Source organism: Stereum hirsutum, assembly GCF_000264905.1.
Source record: "Stereum hirsutum FP-91666 SS1 unplaced genomic scaffold STEHIscaffold_9, whole genome shotgun sequence".
In the NCBI taxonomy this organism is placed as follows: Eukaryota; Fungi; Basidiomycota; class Agaricomycetes; order Russulales; family Stereaceae; genus Stereum; species Stereum hirsutum.
In genome coordinates this window covers 484,159-503,746 of record NW_006763139.1, presented here as the reverse complement: position 1 = coordinate 503,746, position 19,588 = coordinate 484,159, and the positions used below count along the sequence as shown (strand labels likewise).

Here is a 19,588-nt window from a genome sequence, read left to right as displayed (position 1 = left end):
TGAGTATATACAACATACGCCACAGTCATACTCGGCAGGGGCACCAGGCACACGACGAGATGCGCCACAGTGGGCAACATCGACACTTATCAGAGAATTTAACTGCTCATTTCTGTCACCGGTTTGGGAAGACTGAGATATTGTTTAACAATGTTTTTCGTTGTTGCGCCCGAAGAGTACCCACCGTTCGAGGATCCTCCCCTCCCTCGCTGCGCTCGGGGGGTCCCCCAAGCCGGATCCTCTCAGGTGGGCACACTAAAGACTCGTTCGGGCATTTTTTTATGTTCGGCCTCGCTAACGCTCGGGGGGAACCTAACCCTAACTGAACCTAACTGAACCTAACTAACCTAACCAGAACCTAACCAGAACCTAACCAACCTAACCGGTGGATCGCACGCTCGAGCTAGGTCTCCGCTGACGCGGAACCTAGCTCGAGCGCGCGATCCACCGAGATTTAACGCGAGAATAAACGAAAAAAGAATGTTTCTTTTGGGCGGGATAAGTCCTCGACAAGCAGACGCAGATGTGCCCAAAACGGAAGGTGGCGTAAGTTGTCCGTGCCTGGCGAGTGTGGGTATGGCGTATTTTGTCAACCCTCGAGCCAGTCGCATTATACGTGTCATCAGCGTGACAACGTCTGCGAGCACCGCTGCTCGTCGCCGTCCAGAACCAACCCGACAAACACAAGGTCGGGAAAGGCTGTCCTCCAGGAAGACAGGGATATGGGAGAGTAGCGTTTAGAGAACAAAAGTGGGTAGGCGAGGCTTCGTGATGGCCCGTCAACAAAGATACCAAAAACACCGCAAGGATGTGATACAGGCCAACGATGGGCATCAACGCCGCTTCATCGTCGGGCGCGCCACACAGGATGTCCAAACAAGACAGCCTGGACACTTGGTCACCCCCTCCATCGACACCCAGCCATAGAACCACAAAGAAGCCACCCAACCAAGCATGGATCCAGCCCTTCCAGGAAAATAGACCGTAGAAGATGAAGGTGAACGTACCGAGACGCGTGAAAGATATACAAGAGGATAGAGATGACTTCGTAGCGCTGGGTGGCCCTGGAGTGGGTGAGCGGTGTCACGATTCGCGACTATGGAAACAAAGCAAGAATGGACAGTAGTCAATAAATAAACCACACAATCCTTTGAATACACGTCTTAATGGCCCTCGACAAAGAAAACATACCTTCGAGCTACAGCACGAGCAGGAATAGGCTTGTCGTGGCCGTTCGTAGGAGGGAAACGCGCAAGGAGATCGTGACAGAGACAACGCGAGTCACGAAGGGTCACATCAGTCACGCATCCCCACGCAGCTGCCGCGTCAGCGTGACACGCCGTGAACCTCGTCTCCTCCCCCGGCCTCCCCTCATACATTTCCTCATCCCATCCTCTGTTTTCCGGCACTCTTGGTCTTGGAAGATGCGCATTCGAAAGCACAGAATCCGAAGAGTCATGTCGAGCCCAAAAACAACGAGAAAATTCGGGAAAAAATCGAGTAAAAGGGCGTTGTTGAAGACGATACACGAGAAGATCCTGCGTCGTGTTGGTGGACGTTTCGAACGAAGGGCAGAGCGTTTTTCTGTGCGCGTTTACACTCGTCGTCCCCGTCTTGCGCCAAGCAATTTGCCCACGGCAAGCTCCGGCCCGCGTGTTGGATGCCGGGCATGCCATTTGAGGAAAGCCTTCATCGTTTACGCTTTGTGGCGCGCCACGACCCTGCTCGAGACACCTTGGCTTTTTCAGGGCTGACTTTTCATGTAGACCACCAATATTAATGGCATAGCTCATACAGGTTACAGACCTTCCTTGAGCCTATACGGCGATTGCTATGAGGATGAATTTACTTTCTGGAGTTCCACGTTTCCACCTCCACCTCCACCTCATGTCGAGATGAAATGCCAACTCCGCCTCCATCGACCTCTGATATATCTGTGACGTGCATTTGTCTGTCAGAAACTTTTCCATCCATGAAGAACATGTCCAACATCGAAGGCCACGGTGCTCGACTAGATTCCCAAACGAAACTTCTGTACGTATCAAACTGTCTTTCTAGCTAGTCATGGTACGTCTGGCCTCATGCAACCTCAAGCTGTTGCGCTGGCCAATCCTTCCGTTATCCTCGCAGTCAATCCGTATCTTCTCTCCACGCTCTCACTCACCAACCCCTTCGCATTCTGCGTCTCTTCGCCGAAGTCTACGAACCCCTCTCGTCGTCGATGTGTCGGACGTACTTACTGTATCAACCGGTTCAGCCTCCACACTCGAGTAATTGGCCCTCGTGAATCGAGCACCTAGTAATATCGCTCATAACGTAATTGGCATGGCCTCACTCATGCCGATCGTTTTCTGTCGAGTTCATTCATTGACGCTATGGCACGTCGAGAATGATCCTGGTATCTTGTCTCTAGATTTGCATGGTGCCTTCATCAGTTTGAAGGGTTGGCGGTAGATGCAGACGAACAACTGTCTCTAGTGTGCACGCTAGAGACGAGAGAGGCCGATGAGGAATTGCCTAGAGTACGAGTCACAGTAAGCTGACGCCTCCGTTCCAGGGCCCACGTACCGGCTCGCTCTGGCCAGAATTCTGCAGCCTTCAAAGCTTACGCTTCATCATTTCACCATCATGCCTTGCGGTGCTCTCTCAGGCTCCATGAAGTCGCGCTCTTTCCTCCCTCACTCTAGCTGCACTCAACGGTGCCAAGCACTTCACGGGTCCCTCTCCCCGTACACACGCGCATTCCACACACAGCACGCCGTATGATCCATGTACCCATGACAAGCTCGGACTCCGCCTTGAATCACTTCCAACGGCTTAAGGGGATCATTGTGGCTCACATCATTGCATTCTGCCCGCCCACGGTGATTACTTCCCGTCCAACGTTGCGCTTCATGCAATAATGGCATGCATGGCGCGCCTGTTGCAGAGGGTATAAAGTGACGACCAGCTGTTGCGTCGCTCATCAGCATTTACCACTCAAACTCACCAAAACACAAGACCCTTCCAATCATGTTCTTCCGCTCCATCCTCGCTGTCGCCCTCTCTGCAGCTGCGTTCGTTTACGCCGTCGATAACACTCGCGAAGTATACGTACGCACTTCTCGATTTCTACATCCGCCAATTTACTGTTTCATGGCTGATTATTGGGTTTTCATACGTTCTAGACACCCAATGGCGAGAGTTCCGACATATTCTGCCGCTCGTGGGATGCTAGCTGTACCACCGTTGTCGGCAACACGGGCACCTCATACGTGAGATGCGGTGATGGATATGATGGTGCAGGTACGTTTTATCTTCTTATATCCTTTCTTTCGTAAGGTTGTCTGCGTTTTCCATTCACCCTTGCATATTTCTCCGAGCCCTCTTCGATCCTTCCTCTCCACGAGTATAGAACGCTGACGGTTTCTGGTCACACTTATCTCTGTGTTTTGTCATTGGATCATGGATTCGATGACGTAGGTACCGCACGCGTGGATTGCCTCTCCGTCAGTGCCGACGGCAGCTCCGCTGTGGATTATACGGACGCGAATGTGCAGGCGTTAGGGCTCACCTATGTTGCATAAATTCATATTTTGGGTTTGGGGGGCTTTTTGGACTATGGGACTTACACACTACAAATGCTTATGTGGACGAAGGGGTGTGGTCGAACGGGCAGGTGATAGTGCAAGCCTGTACGATATTTGGGATGGAAAGTTTGGTGCAGACGTCTGCCTGGACATTGCATCAGAATATTTTACTCGTCCCTATCAAACTTCTATAACCATCATAATATAATATAATAACTCTGGAACACCTTGCTATTCGATTGATCAGACGATATGATAAGTACAAGCAAGATACTATTCGCTATTACTACATCTCACGGAGCCGAGACTTCAGCAGGAAAAGCTTCATTCAACGAACACATTCTGTTTTCGCCGAACAGGAAAAAAAGGAGGACGTACCTAATGAATGAGCACACGAGAGCTCTGCATCCGATACACTTACGCTGGTAACTAGAACGCCCCCGAGCCGTATACGTATCTCAAGTCAAACAAAGAAATGCGCCTCGCCCCTATAAATCACATATAAACAAAGAAAGAAAAATGCATCAGCATCAGTAATTAACTCACCCCAAAAGCTACCCAAACAAAAACAGAAAGGATGAAAAACGACTCACACAATCGCCTCTCTCCTCCTCACCCCCTCCTTCTCGATCACTTCCCTCCACGCCCCTCTCCAAGCCTCAACCCAATCCCTCGCAAGCACCCTCCCCCCATCCGCCTCACTCGCCACCACCCGAAACTCCAGCGTAACAGGCCCCCTCGCCTTCGGCCACGTCTGTGTATTCCGCATCTCGAGAAGCACGGTGACGAGACGGGCGTTCCATTCCACTTTATCACGATCTCGCTGGGCTTCGTCGTACGGCAGACTGGGGATACCGTATTCAGCCAAAGAGGGAGGATTCCATGTCCTGGAGATACAAAGATAGATGAGGTTCGGGAATGTTTCTTCGTCTAGGAAGTGCGGGAGGTGGTCTCTCTAATTTATATATAATGAAGCGAAGTCATCAATGCCTGGACTCTGGTTCGCCTTGACACTTAATCTGAATTATTAAATTGAATATGATACTCACGAAGCGCGCAGGCGTCATCACACCTGTTCCCGGCATATCATCCAGCTGCAGAAACTCAACTTGGCTAATCATCTCCCTCTGAGCCTGAGGGGGAGGACGAAGCACGATGACTGCAGGCAGACAAAGACTCTTGAACCTGACAGGATTCATACCCCCCAGCCCCTCTAGCCCAGTCGTCGGCATCGCATGTACGACTCGATTGTTCGCATCCAAGTTTGGGTTGAACAGACACGAGTATGCGAATACGACTTGCCTGTCCCCGCGGATTGCGACCGGGTGGACATGTGTGGGCGACTGGACAAAGTCAGAAGGACCTGGAGCAGTGGACATGGAGTAAGGATCTATAGCTAAGCTGCGCAAAGCAGGGAAAGCGCCGTGTAACTCGGTGGACGAGATCGGAGGGAGGAAATTGGCGTGCCACGTCAAGGAGCGAACTCGTGGGAAAAGGATCGGCGAGGCTGAGGCTATCGTGCCAAATAAGTTCTGGATGAGAGCACTGGGTGCTCGATTTACGAGGGCGAGTTCCTCGAGCGCGGAGGCTGAACCTGCCAATATGCCAGACACGTCGATTGGGGGAGGGTAAGACCCAGCGTAGGCTTCGATGTCGGGCTCGATGAAGAGACGAAGGACGCGAAGGGGATGCATGGAGCGTATGGCGTTGACGACGCGGGTTGTCACTCCGGTGAGTGAGAGCGTCGAGAGTGGACACAAATTGAGTGCGGAGACGACGGAAGGATCGGTCATGAGCGCAATCAAACTTTCCCGATCGCAATGGAATGAGAATGACTCCAGATGCGTGGCACGCATGACGATCTCTCTCAACGTATGCCAAAGATCCTGATCGAGAGTAAAACTGTTTGTCTTTCTCTTTTGGGGCATGTACTCGTCTTTGACGGTAATTTGGGACGCGCCGACGGTGATACGCTTCAGGATGCGCGCAAGGTTGCGTTGGAGGACGAATGTGAGTTTGTCCGGTTCGACGTGGTAACCATGACCTCCGAAAGTGATGTATTGGAAGCGGAGGTCGCGAGCGGTTCGTGCACCAAGGGTGGACACGAGGGCGAGGGATTTCAGTGATGATACATCTAGGTGCGCTGCGATTTCGGCCAAACAGTCATCGTTGAGATTCGAGAGTGGCTGAGCACCATCGATATCGTACGATGCTTCAGTTAGAAATCCAATGCTTTGTTCACTGAGAATTAGATAGAGCCAGACATACCATGAGTAGCCAAAAGACAAGTCTGAGTTGTATTTATATGATGCTGCTGGAATGTTGTTGGAATGGGGGTCGACTTTGGGGTCAGTACTTTAATTGGAGCGGAGTTCGAAATCGGCCTCGGCATCGCGGCGTTGTTCCTAAGGGCATAAGGATTCCAAGCCATCCTCATGCATTCACAGCCTGCCCTCCCTCAACCCACTCTACTTAGACAGGAGCGTAACTAGGTATAGTCTTCTGAACGCGGTACTTGAGTCTTCGGAAAGCGCCACACAAACTCCTCCCCTCCCATCAGCTTCCCTTCCTTGCTGAACGGCACACCTTCCGTCCCCAACAACTTAATTTTCTCCCTTTGCACTATTCCACTTCCTTTACCCTTGACCTTCAAGTGCCAGTTCCTCTCAATACCAGCCTCCAAAGCCTGATCCTGCTCTTCGACTCTCTTCATCTCTTCATCTTCCTCCTTTACACCCACTTTGCCGCGTCCATTGGAAGCCTTCCCTTTCAAATCCGTCCACTCTCCAAAGAACCCACCCACAAACATATTCGACGCAACAACCCTATGACAAGGCACATACGGCGCGAACGGATTATTCCTCAACGCCGAGCCCACAGATCTTGGTGATCCAGACCCAAGTGCGAGTGCGACTTCTTTGTAGGTCGTTATCTTGCCAATGGGGATCTGGAGTGTTAGGTCGTAGACAGCCCATTGATGGGTGGTAAGCGATTTGTGAGTCGTTGGGTGGAGATAGGTGGAGCGGTGGGAGGGAGAGGTTGGGTAAATGATTGGGTCTGAGACCACTGGTACCACTGTGTAGATTGGATGAATATGGTACTATTCTGTAGAGTATAGTGTAATGAATAAGACTGACTGGTAGGCTGGCTACTCTGGAGCTTGGCCAACGCCCCCTCGTTGACGTCCAACTCGCCATCTTCGCGTTCAAAACGCGTCCGAGTCGCGGTAATATTCGTACCTTTCGCTTCGCGTCGAAGTGGGTCGTAGCGGAAGGACGAAAGGTCAAAAGACTTCAAGGGCGTCTTAGCACCAGACATGGCAATATCAGATTTTATCGAGGACAAGGATGACTAGGTGACATTTGGCGAGCGAAACCCCCAAGCTCATATACCGACAGACTTTGCGCGCAAAGTCGTTACCAAGACGCGCTGTGTGGCGCCCACGAGCGACGCGAATCAAACCGAGTCAGTGGCGAGCGGTCCAACGACGCGTGAGGTCACAGTCACACGTGCCGAACGCGTCTTTGTGACTCCGCGTCAAGGTTCCGCTGACCATGTCACATCCCAGCGCTTAACCGCTTAATCGCGGTCCACGCACAAGCAACTCTCAGCACACCAACATTGGCCTGACTTTGGCGTGACTTTTTTGCTTGGATTTCTTTCGCTTCTGAACCACGATGCCTCCGCCTTCCTCTAAAACGAAGACGACAGCGAAGCCAGCGGGTGCTGATCTTAGGATGTTCTTTGGCGGTGCGTCAGGGAGTGCGTCACAGAAGAGCTCGCAGCAGAGGGCGACCGTAGGCTCTTCGAAGGTGCGCGTATTTTTTATTCATAATCACTATGAAAGCAATAGATGCTAATTGCTGCTCCAATAACTTGCGATGCTTGCTCGCGTGCGCGCCTTCACCGGTCTTCACGACGACAGGGGTCGAAGAAGAACGCAATTGAGATTAGCAGTGCGTATGATTTATTGTCTGATTTATGCTGATTTATTGATTGGTGTGTCTGTAGGTGGCGAAGATGAAGACGAGTGAGTCGATCGTGCATTGCGGACGGTGCCTTTCGACACTGTGTCTGTGCATTCAGAAATGAATGCCTTGTCCTTGTCGATTTTGCCAGTGATGTGTCGGGACCGTGTTTGGTAGAACTGGTCTCTGCTTCTTCATATAGGGTGTTATTCCCTCGAAATGCGTCAGACTACGTCCAACATCGAAGACTTCTGGCGTTTGTTCCACATTGCTGCCATCATGTTGTATAGCGCATTGTTGTCTATCAGCAACTTGGGCCGTTACCGTCCCGAAGTCATCGACGACGGCGTTATGCATTCTTCGATAGCTTATTCATACATCCCACGTTCTTTCTTCTTCGTCGGTCGTCCAGTCTCAAATCCACTCATACTTACTTTGTCGGTGGCGGGATGCTGATAAACTACTCTGTCCAGACCTCCAGTCCCTCCCCCCAAGAAAAAGACGACGTAGGTATCCACCATCCTCCTTCCTTCATCGTCTGCCCTCTGTCCTCAGTTCTCATCTAATCCATCCCTCTTTTACCCCCAGCGAGACCAAACCAACAGCAACGCCCCCCACACACGGCATCAAACGCAAAAACACAGTCATCCTCTCCGACCCTGATTCTGACTCAGACGGGGACGCCAAACCCTCACCCCCTCCAAAGAAGAAAGCCGCCGTATCGACCACTCCGTCATCCAGTAAACCAAAAGCGCAGGCCAAGCCTACGCCGTCCAAATCTACATCCAAACCTAAAGCTCTGTCAAAGTCTGCGTCAAAATCAAAGAAATCGTTCGATGACGATTATGAGGACGAAGACGGCGACGTTGTTGATGGTGACGATGACGATTATATGGAAGTGGAAGACGACGAGCCCGTGCCCGCGCCGAAGAAGAAGACGCCCGCGAAGCCGAGGGCGAGTACGGGTTCTACGAAGAAGACCGAGGCGTCATCGTCAAAAACTAAGCCAGCGAAGGAGAAAGCAGATGCAAAAGAGAAGGAGAAGGAGGCGAAGACAGAGGAGCCCGCGAAACCGAAACCCAAGTACGTTTCTTGCACACTCCCCCAGCTCGAGTTTACACCATCAACGTACCGAAGTATAAATGTTATACTGACTTCCTTCGTACCTCCTACCGTAGCTGGGCCGCCATCAGAGCCGCCCGCCTCGCAGGGCCCGTTGCCCCAGGCTCCAAGGCCGTCCCCGAACCGGCTTCACCGGATTGTCTGGCTGGGTTATCGTTCGTGTTCACGGGTGAACTGTCGGCGTTCTCGAGGGACGAGGCTGTTGATCTGGCGAAGCGGTTTGGAGGGTACGCGTTTCGTTATGTCCTATATTCTCCCTTTCTCCGGTCCTTCTTTCCTCCTGCCCCTTTTCCTCGCATGCCACCTCACACGTTACCCTCCATGACGTCTCCCGTATCCCGCATCGCATGCTGACGAACCACCATGACCGTCACCCTTGATCCACGCTCGTTCCTTAACATACAGTCGTGTCGTCGCCCAACCCTCCTCCAAAACCAACTTCGTCGTTCTCGGCTCCAACGCGGGCCAGTCCAAACTCAATGCCATCGCCAAACATCAGCTCAAGACTCTTTCGGAGGACGAGTTCCTCGAGCTGATAGCGACGAGGGAAGGCCCGAGCGCGGGCGGTGAGGAGGACGAGAAGGCGAAGAAGAAGAGGGAGAAGGAGATGAAGGCAATTAGGGAGAGTGCGAAGGAGATGGAGAGGAGAGAGAAGGTCGTTGAGAAAGGGAAGGGTACGGGGTACGTGTTCTTGTTCTTATTTTGTTTTACGATGTTGAGCAGGGCTGACGTGATGCGGTTTTTGCTACTTTGAGCAGGTCGGGGTCTGGAGGTGCGAAAGTCGTGGACGCGAAGACACAGCTTTGGACGGATCGGTACGCGCCGCAGACGCTGAAAGAGATATGCGGCAATAAGGCCCAGGTAGAGCGGTTGCAGAATTGGTTGAGTTCCTGGTTCGTTCGCTCCCTTTGCCTCCTTGTCTTCTTCTACCCTTCTGACATTCTGATCTTCTCTTTGACCGTGGTCCATCTTCCGAATCGACTCTATCTGTCCTCTCTTCACATCAGGCCAAACTCCTTGAAAGCAAACTTCAAAAAACCGGGCAAAGACGGGATGAATATCTTCCGCGGCGTCATGCTCTCCGGTCCTCCCGGGATAGGCAAGACTACGAGCGCCCATCTCGTTGCGAAACTCGCGGGGTTCACGCCGATCGAGCTGAATGCGAGTGATACAAGGAGTAAGAAGCTCGTTGAGGTGCGCATCTCTTTGTGCTCTGCGCCTTTTCTGTTTATTACTCGGGTCGGACTGACTCGTGAGTTGGTGGAGTAGAACAGCACAAACATCACGAATACTTCTTTGGATGGATGGATGGGCGGTGGCGAGGTACGAGCTCATATTCGCCATTTATGAGTCAAAGCTGAATGTGATTATGTTTGTGTAGATGATGAACGCGGCTGGGATACCGATCACAGACAAGTCCTGTCTCATCATGGACGAGGTAGACGGGATGTCTGCTGGAGATCGGGGTGGTGTTGGGGCCTTAGCGGCGTTGATCAAGAAGACCAAGGTATGTCATCCCGTCTCGTTATTTCCTTTTTATTTTTCTGGTGTGGCGATAAGCTAATGGGTAGTTGGGATGACATGGTGCAGATTCCGATTATATGTATCGCAAACGACAGGTCAGCGCAGAAGATGAAGCCGTTGACGAACGTTACTTTCGATCTTAAGTTCCGCAAGTGCGTCTTTCCTCCTGCATTGGCTCTCAGTAGAGTAGGTTCATGGTAGGATAGTCGCTGATATTGCCACGACAGACCGGACGCTGCAGCTATCCGCTCTAGGATGCTCACCATCGCCTTCAAGTCAGTATTCTCGTCTCTTAGCTTCAACGAAAGTAGCTCTGACCTTTCCTCTTTCTTCCTCGTTACCGAACCCGGCCCCACAGAGAGAAGATGAAGATCCCAGCGAACGTGATCGACCAGCTCGTCACCGGCGTCAACTCCGATATTCGTCAAGTGTTGAATATGCTTTCAACGTGGAAGCTTTCAAGCAGTACGATGGACTTTGACGAGGGCAAGTCGCTGTGAGTATCTCCATTGGACTCTTCTCCCTTCTCGCATTCTCTTTGTGCTGTGCTCGTCTCTCCCGGGTTCTGTTACGTCACACCTGCGAGTGCTAATGGCGGGTAATGGATGATGGGCCACAGGGCGAAAATGAATGAGAAATACGCGGTGATGACACCGTTCAACATTATCCAGAAGATGCTCGGGCCTTACATGTTTGGGCCGACTTCGAGGGAGACGCTGGGCGATAAAATGGAGCTTTATTTCCAGGATTATTCGTTTGTGCCTCTGTTCGTCCAGGTACGTTTTCTTTTTTTTCTTCACTCCCTTTCCGCACGTTGCATTCTGTTTTCCCGTTTTCAAGTGTGTCCTGGCACTGACAATGTGCCACGACCGTGTAGGAGAATTATCTGAAGACGACCCCGGTGCGGGCGAGGAACGAAGAGGGGCCGATGAAAGAATTGAAGGTGTTGGACCTGATGGAGAAGGCTTCGGAGTCGATATCAGATGGGGATTTGGTGGATGCGCTGATCCATGGGCCCGAACAACACTGGACGCTCATGCCCACCCATTCCGTCCTCTCTACTGTTCGACCCGCTTCGTTCCTTTATGGACCTGGACAGGGATATGCAGGGCCTAATGCCATGTCGTTCCCTCAGTACGCTCTCCGTGTTTACCTTCATAATCTCGCTCGGCGAAAACTGATGGTTTTGCTCGTAGATGGCTTGGCCAGAACTCGAAGCAGAACAAGCTCAGTCGACAACTGGGCGATATTCAGATCCACATGCGGCTCAAGGTCTGCGGCGACAAGAACGAAATTCGACAGAGTTACGTCCCGGCACTGTTCCCGCATATTGTGCAGCCGCTTATGGATCGTGGTGCGGTGAGTAGTATTGTTCATTCTTCGTTCCGCCCCACTTCCTACAGAACTAATATCGGATTTTATTGGAACGTGCGTAGAGCGCGGTAGAAGGCGTGATTGATTACATGGATGAGTATTACCTATCCAGAGAAGATTTCGACACGCTCGTGGAAGTTGGCGTTGGAGAAAGACGCGAGGCTGTCGTCGGGAAAGAGATCTCGGCGGCCACGAAGACGGCGTTGACGAAGAAGTGCGTTTGCTTTACTTATCTCTCATCCTCTATGTAAAGGGGCTCATTGTTGACGCGGTGATGTGTGCAATCCAATAGGTATAATGCCAGAGAGCACCCTATACCGTTCCATAAAGCCCAAGATCTGGGCAAGATACCGAAGAAACTACAAGGCGGCCCGGCACCAGATCTCGAAGAGGCCTTCGACGTACGTCTCATATTCCTCCTCGTCCATCTATGACACTAAACACTCTTGTTTGTCACTTTTTTTTTTCAGGTTGAGGATGTGGACGAACCCGAGGAGCCAAAAGGATCGCAGGAAGACGATAGTATCGAGAACGACAAGATGATCAAGCAGGCTGGCGCGAAAGCAAAGAAAGCAACCACGGCGGACACGAAGGGCAAGGGGAAGGCATCGGGAGGGGCGAAGGGGAAAAAGTGAGGTCCATAGCTATGTAGGTTTGTGGTATCTTGCATCTTGCTTTGTTCTTGCATTCGTTTGTGCTGTTTTGTGCCTCGTGGTCGTTTGATCCCCGCTGGCTTGTGTACTTATTAGATGTCGAAGTCTTGCCTTTTGTTTTTTTTTCTCACTCGGGAAGGATTAAGAGGCCTCCACCGATCGTCAACATCATCCCATGCTCGTTTACTCTTCACTTTCACTCGACGATATCCTTCGTTCCTGGTCTTATCCACGTCTGGCCCACCGCGGAGTCCGGCGGCATTGTGGCCCGTTGGCTATCCCATGACATCCTCTCTCCCGGTTTGCAGCGGTCAACTTACTCTTTCGACGGATTATAGTCAAACGTCTCCGACTGGAAGCGTGCGGTGCTGTTACCCCTTGATCAGCAGTGCACTTCATCATTTGTTCAGAATGTTGGTCCAGTAATGAATTTCTCATCGGACGCCCGTCCCACAAATCTTATGACGCATTCATTGCCTCGAGGGATGGTTCAGGCAATCCTATTGCGTCAGGTGTCCTCAATGGAAATTGTCACCGGTGCTATTTTCGTAGGCCGACTAGACGCCATCCTTTCATTTACGGCCCTCGTATAAAAGAAAGAGGTACACCATGATCTCATCCGAACCAACTTCAAACACCCATCGCCCTCAACTACGGTCAAGGCTGTATCGACGCCTGACTTGTATATTCGATGATATCTCATCCTCGCAGTGTATTCTCTAACGTGATTATCATCGCGTTGGCGCTATGCCTCGTCCCAGCGGCATGCTCAATATCTAGTCCGACCACCTCAGCCCGGGCATCAAGTGCGGCCCCATTGAACACGACGATAACCTTGGACTGTGCGTGCTCGGCTACTTTGCTCTAGTACGACGATCTTGTCGACAAACACATTAACGTCTCCATGCTTCCGATTTAGACGGGACTTTCATTGGATCGAGGAACACCACCAGCGGCATACTCTCATTCGAAGGTGTTCGTTATGCCGATGCGCCTACTGGAGATACTCGTTTCCGTGCCCCCGTCTCGCCTCCAACTACACATCTTGGGACTGTCAATGCTACCAAGGTATGTAACATGGCATTCTCGTCTGTGAATACTATATTTGGACTGACACCCCACTTTCATGGCCGTCGTATCGTAGTTTGCAGACATATGCATCCAAGCAACTTCAAGCAATGTTACAGGAGATGCGTCGGAAGATTGTCTCTTTGGAAACGTTGGGCTTTCGCTTTCGAATCTGATCTTGATCACACTCAAATCTTCGTTCTATTTATAACAGATTTATGTCCCTGTTGGAACCACCCCTGATTCAAAACTGCCTGTTCTCGTCTTTTTCCACGGTATATCTGGGTCTTTTCCTTCCATAATTGGTGTTGAAAATGATCAGCATCTTTTCGATAGGTGGAGGTTTCCAAGGAGGAAGTACGAAATCTTACCTCCCGGACTTGCTGCTCGATACTTCAGCGGAACCCGTCATTTTTGCTACCTTCGCTTATCGACTAGGCGCATTCGGATTTCTCAGTGAGTCTTGAATGGTTTCGAGGCTCATACATATTATATACTCATCTTCCTCTCTAGGTGGCTCGGAGGTCTTCGCGAACGGTGATGGGAACGCAGGATTGCTGGACCAGGTGGGTAGCCCTTTGCAAGAGCAGTGTTGAAGGGGATTGACCATGATATACGTAGCGTGCTGCTCTTCGCTGGGTCCAAACCTATGTCTCTGCGTTTGGTGGAAACAGCGCGTGAGTCTGCTCTGTGTCTATGAAAACCTCTACCACTATTTCTGACCGGGTACTCTTTGACTTTCCCTTGTACTGTAGGAACGTGACAATATGGGGACAATCCGCTGGTGCTGGATCCACGATGTTCCAACTGATGGCCAATGGGGGGGACAACGAGGGGCTCTTCGCTCGAGTAATGGGGGATTCGCCTAGCCTTAATTTTCTTCCTCCGTATAACGACGGAGCTGTGGAGACCTTGTACCAGCAATTCACTATCAATGCGTAAGTGATACCATCTAATATACATGTCAACTCCCCTGACGTCCTTCGCGGGTATTTGACAGTGGATGTGGCGACGCGAATGATACCCTCGCGTGCTTGCGAGCGGCCGATGTCAACACCTTGGCGAATGCGAGCAGTGTTACGCTCGCGGCCCGTCCCACTTCTCTCTACCCATTCGCTCCAATCGTAGACGGAAAATTTCTCCTCGAGAGGCCAAGTGTGGCGTTCGCAAATGGTCGATTTGCCAAAGTCCCAGTCTCTTTCGGGTTCGTTCTCACACTAGTCGTTCTCCTTCCTTTACATCTGCAGACAAGCTGACTATTTCTCAGTTCCAATACCAACGAGGGAAACAACTGGTCCCAAGACCTCCCTTCGCCGTCTGCTAACGTCTCAGAGCCAGGAGCCACGAACCAAACCCTTTTCACGTTCTTCGCTGGCCAGTTCCCTAACGTAACACAAGAGACATTCCACCAGATTGAAGGACAGTACCCTATCGAGAGTTATAACAACTCTTTAATACGCCAAACCTCTGCCATCTATGGAGAGGCGAGATACATCTGCACCGCGATGATGATCACGGGCTCTGCAACAAACTACAGCATCACGGCACATGGGTATCAGTGCGTTTTGCTCCTTTCTTTTATTTGTTTATGTCATTGATCGCTGGCCCTAGCTACGACAATCCTGACGCTGAGGGCTTCAGCGTACACAGTTCTGAGCTCCCTGCCTTCTTCACTTTCGCAGACTCTTCTCTGCCGCTCTTCACAGCTATGAGGCAGTACTTCACCTCATTCGCCACCGGCGGGGCTCCAGTTGCTACTCTTGATGATCCCAGCAATAATGCTACTTGGGAGGTAGGTTCTGGATTCGTTAATGACACCCTCGCGCTATTAGTCCATGTCTCACGATGTTTTCGCCCAGCCGGTCAATACGACGACGGGAATGTCTAGGATCTTGTTCCACCCTGATGCAGTCGCTATGGAGACCGATGATGCCTTGGTCTCGAGGTGTCAGTTTTGGAGGACAACGGATGATGAATTGCAGCGTTAAGTTCGTGTATACACAAAGACCATGGAGTCGAGGTAGGTGCAGATCTTGAGCATTTGGTGTGAGCGCTCCACTTTTCTCTGTTATGAAACCTACACAAACGGTTCTGACTCCCACTTTGTTCAGTTACGCTTCGTGTAAGCTACATAGGAATGTCAAAAAAAAATCAAAAATCGTCACAGAAGTCTCGTTCCTCTTCTGTCCCTCTGTACCGAATATGCTGAGATAATTCCCCTGCGTCATGGTGCCAACTCCATTGCATTTCGACGATGGTATGGTTTGATCTTCTCGACGCCGGTGCGAAAACTATCTCGTTGTTTTTCTCAATAGCGTTGTTCGGAATATGTTGCGGACGTGTACCTGGTCTACAAAAAGTACGCGGAGGCCACAGGGAATCCTTCGGTCGAGAGAAGAATGCCGAGAGATCCTTTGGGCTGGAAGTGTCGGATTCGAAACCTCCGAATTTCTTCAGATTTTCCTTTGCTCGACAACGCGTAACGTCACAAATCACATGATATCATAGTCACAAGGTGACCCATCCTAAGGAATTTCGTCTTCCGACTATTTTGCTCTTGTCCCCATCTCATATCTGTTTCTCTGTTTCATCTCACAATTATCTCAGTTCTGAAGCACTGGCGACTGGGAAGCATGCGTGACTGCGTTCTTCCACTTGCTCCTGGATGCCGCAGCGAACGCTGCACTGACTTCAGGCTGGCGTGTCAGGTGGCCCCGAACATTCCGACTACATCGGATGCTGCTTGCTCCTAGGATCAGTTCACGGGGATACGCATGCTCAATTGCGTCTTCTTATCTCAGGTTGCGCAGTTCTGTCGAAAATGTTTAAGTCCCAACCCCGTCTCGGTCATCGTTCTCCATCAGCGTGTGAGCTCAGATGAACTTCGCTCCATTCCGCACACCAGTTTCAGAGCTTGACCCGTCATATATCTTCGTTCTCTTGTTGTGTTGTCCATCCGACTTCTTGCCCTCCAGAGCTCACAATGCTCGCTACACGTAAGCCAAATGTTGCTTACATCGATTGGCATCCTGGCGAAGCGTCGGTGCAAGCCACTATGAATCTCGGTGCTCGAGTTCCTATCGAAGCCATCGTCGACAAGCTCCCAGAGCAACACCGCATCTTTCACTCTTCAGCCCTTCGATTTCTTTCAGTCACGACCCTGGATGAACAAGGAAGACCTTGGGCATCTGTTTTATGCTCGAAGGATGGATCCCCTTCATTCATTTCTAGTCCGTCTTCGACATCCCTGGAAATCAAGGCTCATGTGTGGGATGGAGATCCCGTTGTGCGGAACGTCCCAGCCTTCAAGACGTCGCTGGGAGCAGGCAAACGACCACTTATTTCTGCCATCGGGCTGGAGACTTCGACGCGCAGACGGAACAAGTTTGGCGGTTCGATTGTGACGGCATCTCTTCGTGATCGCACGCTTTCACTTGGAATTTCAGTGAGCTCTGCACTTGGGTAGGTTCTATGAAATTTCTTTCTGAGCCTTAAATGCTGAACTGGTGCCCTGCAGGCTTTGCCCCAAATACATCAACGTTCATGACCTTGAGTCTGTTGAAGCCGGCCCTCGCGTCTCCTCGCAAAAATGGATCCTCGAAGAGAACGATCGACTTCCGGTGAAAGTGATTGACTACGTCCACAATACCGATACAGCATATCTCGCTACGTCCTACGTTGCTTCTCCAAACGATGAGGATATGCATCCGTCTCGTCTCGGGACGAATCACCGAGGTGGACGTCCTGGTTTTGTAAGAGTGCGCAGAGACGAGCGAACTCTCGTTCTTCCTAACTATGCCGGTCTGTCCCTTGTCCATCTACGGTAACACGATATATTCGTTAACATGTTTCTATATTATTCAGGCAATCGAGTCATGAACTCCCTCGGAAACATCCATATAACTCCAGTCGCGTCCCTCGTCTTCCCGTCCTTCACCTCCGGCTCCATCCTCTACGTCACGGGAACCGCCCAGACTTTATTCGGCGACTCCGCCCAATCTCTCATGCCCGGCATAAAGGTAGTCACTACCATCCGCACTACAGGCTTCTCCTTCGTCCACAACGCCCTCCCACTCCGCGAACGACCCGGTACAGCAGAAACCAGCCCGTACTGCCCACCCATTCGTTACCTCGCCGAAGAAACACCTCCCACGGTCAGGTGGGGCGACGTCGAAGCCCGACTCGTAAAAGCGCAAATCCATAACGACTTACTCGTCACATATACGCTCAAAGCGGACAAGCCGATCGAGATACGACCGAGCCAGAACGTGGTGTTGGATCTGTCTAGGTTCATGAGAGGGAAATCGCACGAGGTGATGTATTGGGAAGAGCCGGATACAGCTGTAAACGACGACTGTGTGAGGACTTGGACGGTTTCTGTACCGCCTACCGACGCCGAGCCGTCGACATTCGGAATCACCGTTCGTTCAGTCAAAGGCGGATTCCTCACTCCGATTCTTTACCGCCTTGTCGACTCATACGCCACTCAGAATCCCCAGTTCGTCACTAATGCAACCTTGGGCAAGACCGTCGACCTTTCCCAGCTGGACATCTCGATCGATCTTCGAGGCATAGGCGGGAATCTCCCTGTCCCTCAACCTCTAGCGAGGTGTGATGCCCCAGAAGGACGAAGACTTCTCTGGATTGCAGGAGGAATCGGATTGACGCCGTTCCTGGGTTTGAGCAGATATGTGGCGGGGTTAGTCGGACATCCGAAGGGACCTTTCGGGGTGTGGGATGTCGCACTCGTGGTATCGACGCGCGAGACGGAGGTGATGCTTCGTCTAGTCAACGATGCACTTGGCCAGGCACGAAGCAGGTCCCCCGATTCCAAGGAAGTTCGCGAGTCTCTTCGGTATTTGATCCATATCTTCGATTCATCGTTAGAGGGCGATGAAGATAAAAAGGCGATGGTGGAGAGTTGGAGAGGGATTGTCCCGGAGTTTGTTGAGCTGAGGTTATGTGGCGGAAGGATGAGAAGAGCCGGAGAATTTTGGGAGAGTAAAGAGATAAAGGCGATCGAGCGAGAGTCGCATATCTGTGGGCCTTTCCCGTTTGTGAGGGCTGCGATGGAAGGTTTGGCGGCGGCGGGAGTCGATGAGGAAGCTGTCATGAGGGAGAGGTTCACGTATTAACGATGGTTATATGCGACCTATTGAATACATGGAATCTCGGACAAGGGGTCAACATTGTAGGATCACCACAACAACCATTGTATGCGCCGTATTCATGGCTCAACCAAACATGGTTGACATGAGCTTGTAGAATGAGTAGCGTAATGCGCCATGGACTTTAATGAAGTCGACTTCCTTTGTCACATCAGTACATTTTTCATAGAAAATGTGCGCCGTCCCTTTTTGAAACAAAATTAACATAGGGGACGACACAAATGAAAACAGGACTCACACATGGCTCTCTCTCCGTATCAACCCTTCCTCGTCATTTAACCTCCTAAACTGACCAGCAACCACCTCATACCAAGAGACCATCAACTTCCCGCTATCGTCCACGACAAGCCTGAACTCAACCGTGACTGCCGGTAATGTACCGTCCAAGCTAGACGAGCTGAGCTCCGTCAGCCTCTGCATCATCGAAGTCGTCCAATCCAACTCCTCGCGACGTCTCCGCTCCATGGTCTCATCCGAGTCTTCAACATACAGATACACTTTCCATCGTCGGTGCAGGCACAAATACGACAGTAGAGGAAATTCGCGATTATCCAGAAACGCCGGGTATCCACTTTGTCCCTGCAACGATTTTGACAGTCAGTTCTATCACAGGTTGCGCCTGAGGGGCTTACAATATCTCCCAACAGCGTAGTCTGCACGCGATAGACCTGCAGAAACCCGACACGACGAAAGACGCCATTCTCGCAGTTCGACTCATGCATCGGGAAAAGCCGATCCATCGGAAGACAAAGACCGCGCAGAGTGATCGTCGAGTCGGTCGAGTTCAAGGGGATGAAGCTTCCGCGATCCTCGAGTCGAAGCATCGCGGTCTGTGCGCCGAGGAGAGCGTAGTCAGCGACCAGCTTTGCGTCTCCGTATACAGCCACTGGAGGTACAGTCCCCGAAGGAAAGTCGGAAAGGCTTGGAGGTCTGATGAAGAGCGAGGAGTAGGAGGTGAGGCTGCGTAATGCTGGAACACATCGGTGAAAGTCCGCGGGGGATACAAAGTAAGGTATAGGTAGTTTATGCTCCCATGTGAGCGAGTGGAGACAAGGAAATGTGATGGGATTCTCGAGAGGATTCCAGACTGTGGCGCTGTAGGAGCTGAAGAGAGTGAGATGTGTGAGGCGAGCAGAGAAGTT

General features: G+C 51.3%; 6 protein-coding genes across 6 annotated transcripts; 4 read left to right on the top strand and 2 right to left on the bottom strand.

The window, feature by feature from the left end:
- Positions 1 to 3,007: 3,007 nt before the first annotated feature.
- On the top strand, positions 3,008 to 3,787 carry STEHIDRAFT_169304 (uncharacterized protein). Its single transcript, XM_007305360.1, has 3 exons — positions 3,008 to 3,093; positions 3,168 to 3,285; positions 3,463 to 3,787. Exons 1-3 carry the CDS (start codon positions 3,013 to 3,015, stop codon positions 3,564 to 3,566), a joined length of 303 nt encoding a protein of 100 aa, XP_007305422.1. The 5' UTR covers positions 3,008 to 3,012; the 3' UTR covers positions 3,567 to 3,787.
- A 433-nt stretch (positions 3,788 to 4,220) lies between these two features.
- On the bottom strand, positions 4,221 to 5,016 carry STEHIDRAFT_122307 (uncharacterized protein; the record flags this gene model as incomplete). Its single annotated transcript, XM_007305359.1, has 2 exons — positions 4,619 to 5,016; positions 4,221 to 4,524 (listed from the first exon to the last, which is right to left on the bottom strand). Coding segments are annotated over exons 1-2 (587 nt in total), but the record flags the coding sequence as incomplete, so codon positions are not given.
- Positions 5,017 to 6,309: 1,293 nt separating this feature from the next.
- STEHIDRAFT_80704 (DNA binding protein) lies at positions 6,310 to 6,962 on the bottom strand (the record flags this gene model as incomplete). Its single annotated transcript, XM_007305209.1, has 2 exons — positions 6,707 to 6,962; positions 6,310 to 6,644 (listed from the first exon to the last, which is right to left on the bottom strand). Coding segments are annotated over exons 1-2 (516 nt in total), but the record flags the coding sequence as incomplete, so codon positions are not given.
- Positions 6,963 to 8,161: 1,199 nt separating this feature from the next.
- STEHIDRAFT_98859 (DNA replication factor C large subunit) lies at positions 8,162 to 12,205 on the top strand. The gene is made up of 16 exons (XM_007305358.1): positions 8,162 to 8,620; positions 8,716 to 8,886; positions 9,065 to 9,340; positions 9,418 to 9,552; positions 9,667 to 9,853; positions 9,929 to 9,982; positions 10,041 to 10,166; positions 10,250 to 10,335; positions 10,411 to 10,458; positions 10,542 to 10,679; positions 10,803 to 10,959; positions 11,061 to 11,317; positions 11,380 to 11,542; positions 11,620 to 11,771; positions 11,850 to 11,958; positions 12,028 to 12,205. Exons 1-16 carry the CDS (start codon positions 8,430 to 8,432, stop codon positions 12,190 to 12,192), a joined length of 2,415 nt encoding a protein of 804 aa, XP_007305420.1. The 5' UTR covers positions 8,162 to 8,429; the 3' UTR covers positions 12,193 to 12,205.
- Positions 12,206 to 12,901: 696 nt separating this feature from the next.
- On the top strand, positions 12,902 to 15,266 carry STEHIDRAFT_131964 (alpha/beta-hydrolase; the record flags this gene model as incomplete). The annotated part of the gene is made up of 12 exons (XM_007305357.1): positions 12,902 to 13,052; positions 13,130 to 13,278; positions 13,355 to 13,429; positions 13,493 to 13,553; positions 13,615 to 13,734; positions 13,792 to 13,844; positions 13,900 to 13,955; positions 14,034 to 14,216; positions 14,279 to 14,482; positions 14,546 to 14,836; positions 14,890 to 15,070; positions 15,138 to 15,266. 12 exons carry the CDS (start codon positions 12,902 to 12,904, stop codon positions 15,264 to 15,266), a joined length of 1,653 nt encoding a protein of 550 aa, XP_007305419.1.
- Positions 15,267 to 16,261: 995 nt separating this feature from the next.
- STEHIDRAFT_98852 (uncharacterized protein) lies at positions 16,262 to 18,981 on the top strand (the record flags this gene model as incomplete). Its single annotated transcript, XM_007305356.1, has 4 exons — positions 16,262 to 16,740; positions 16,796 to 17,079; positions 17,143 to 18,631; positions 18,685 to 18,981. The coding sequence occupies 3 exons, from the start codon at positions 16,262 to 16,264 to the stop codon at positions 18,411 to 18,413; spliced, it is 2,034 nt and encodes a 677-aa protein (XP_007305418.1). The 3' UTR covers positions 18,414 to 18,631; positions 18,685 to 18,981.
- Positions 18,982 to 19,588: the final 607 nt, after the last annotated feature.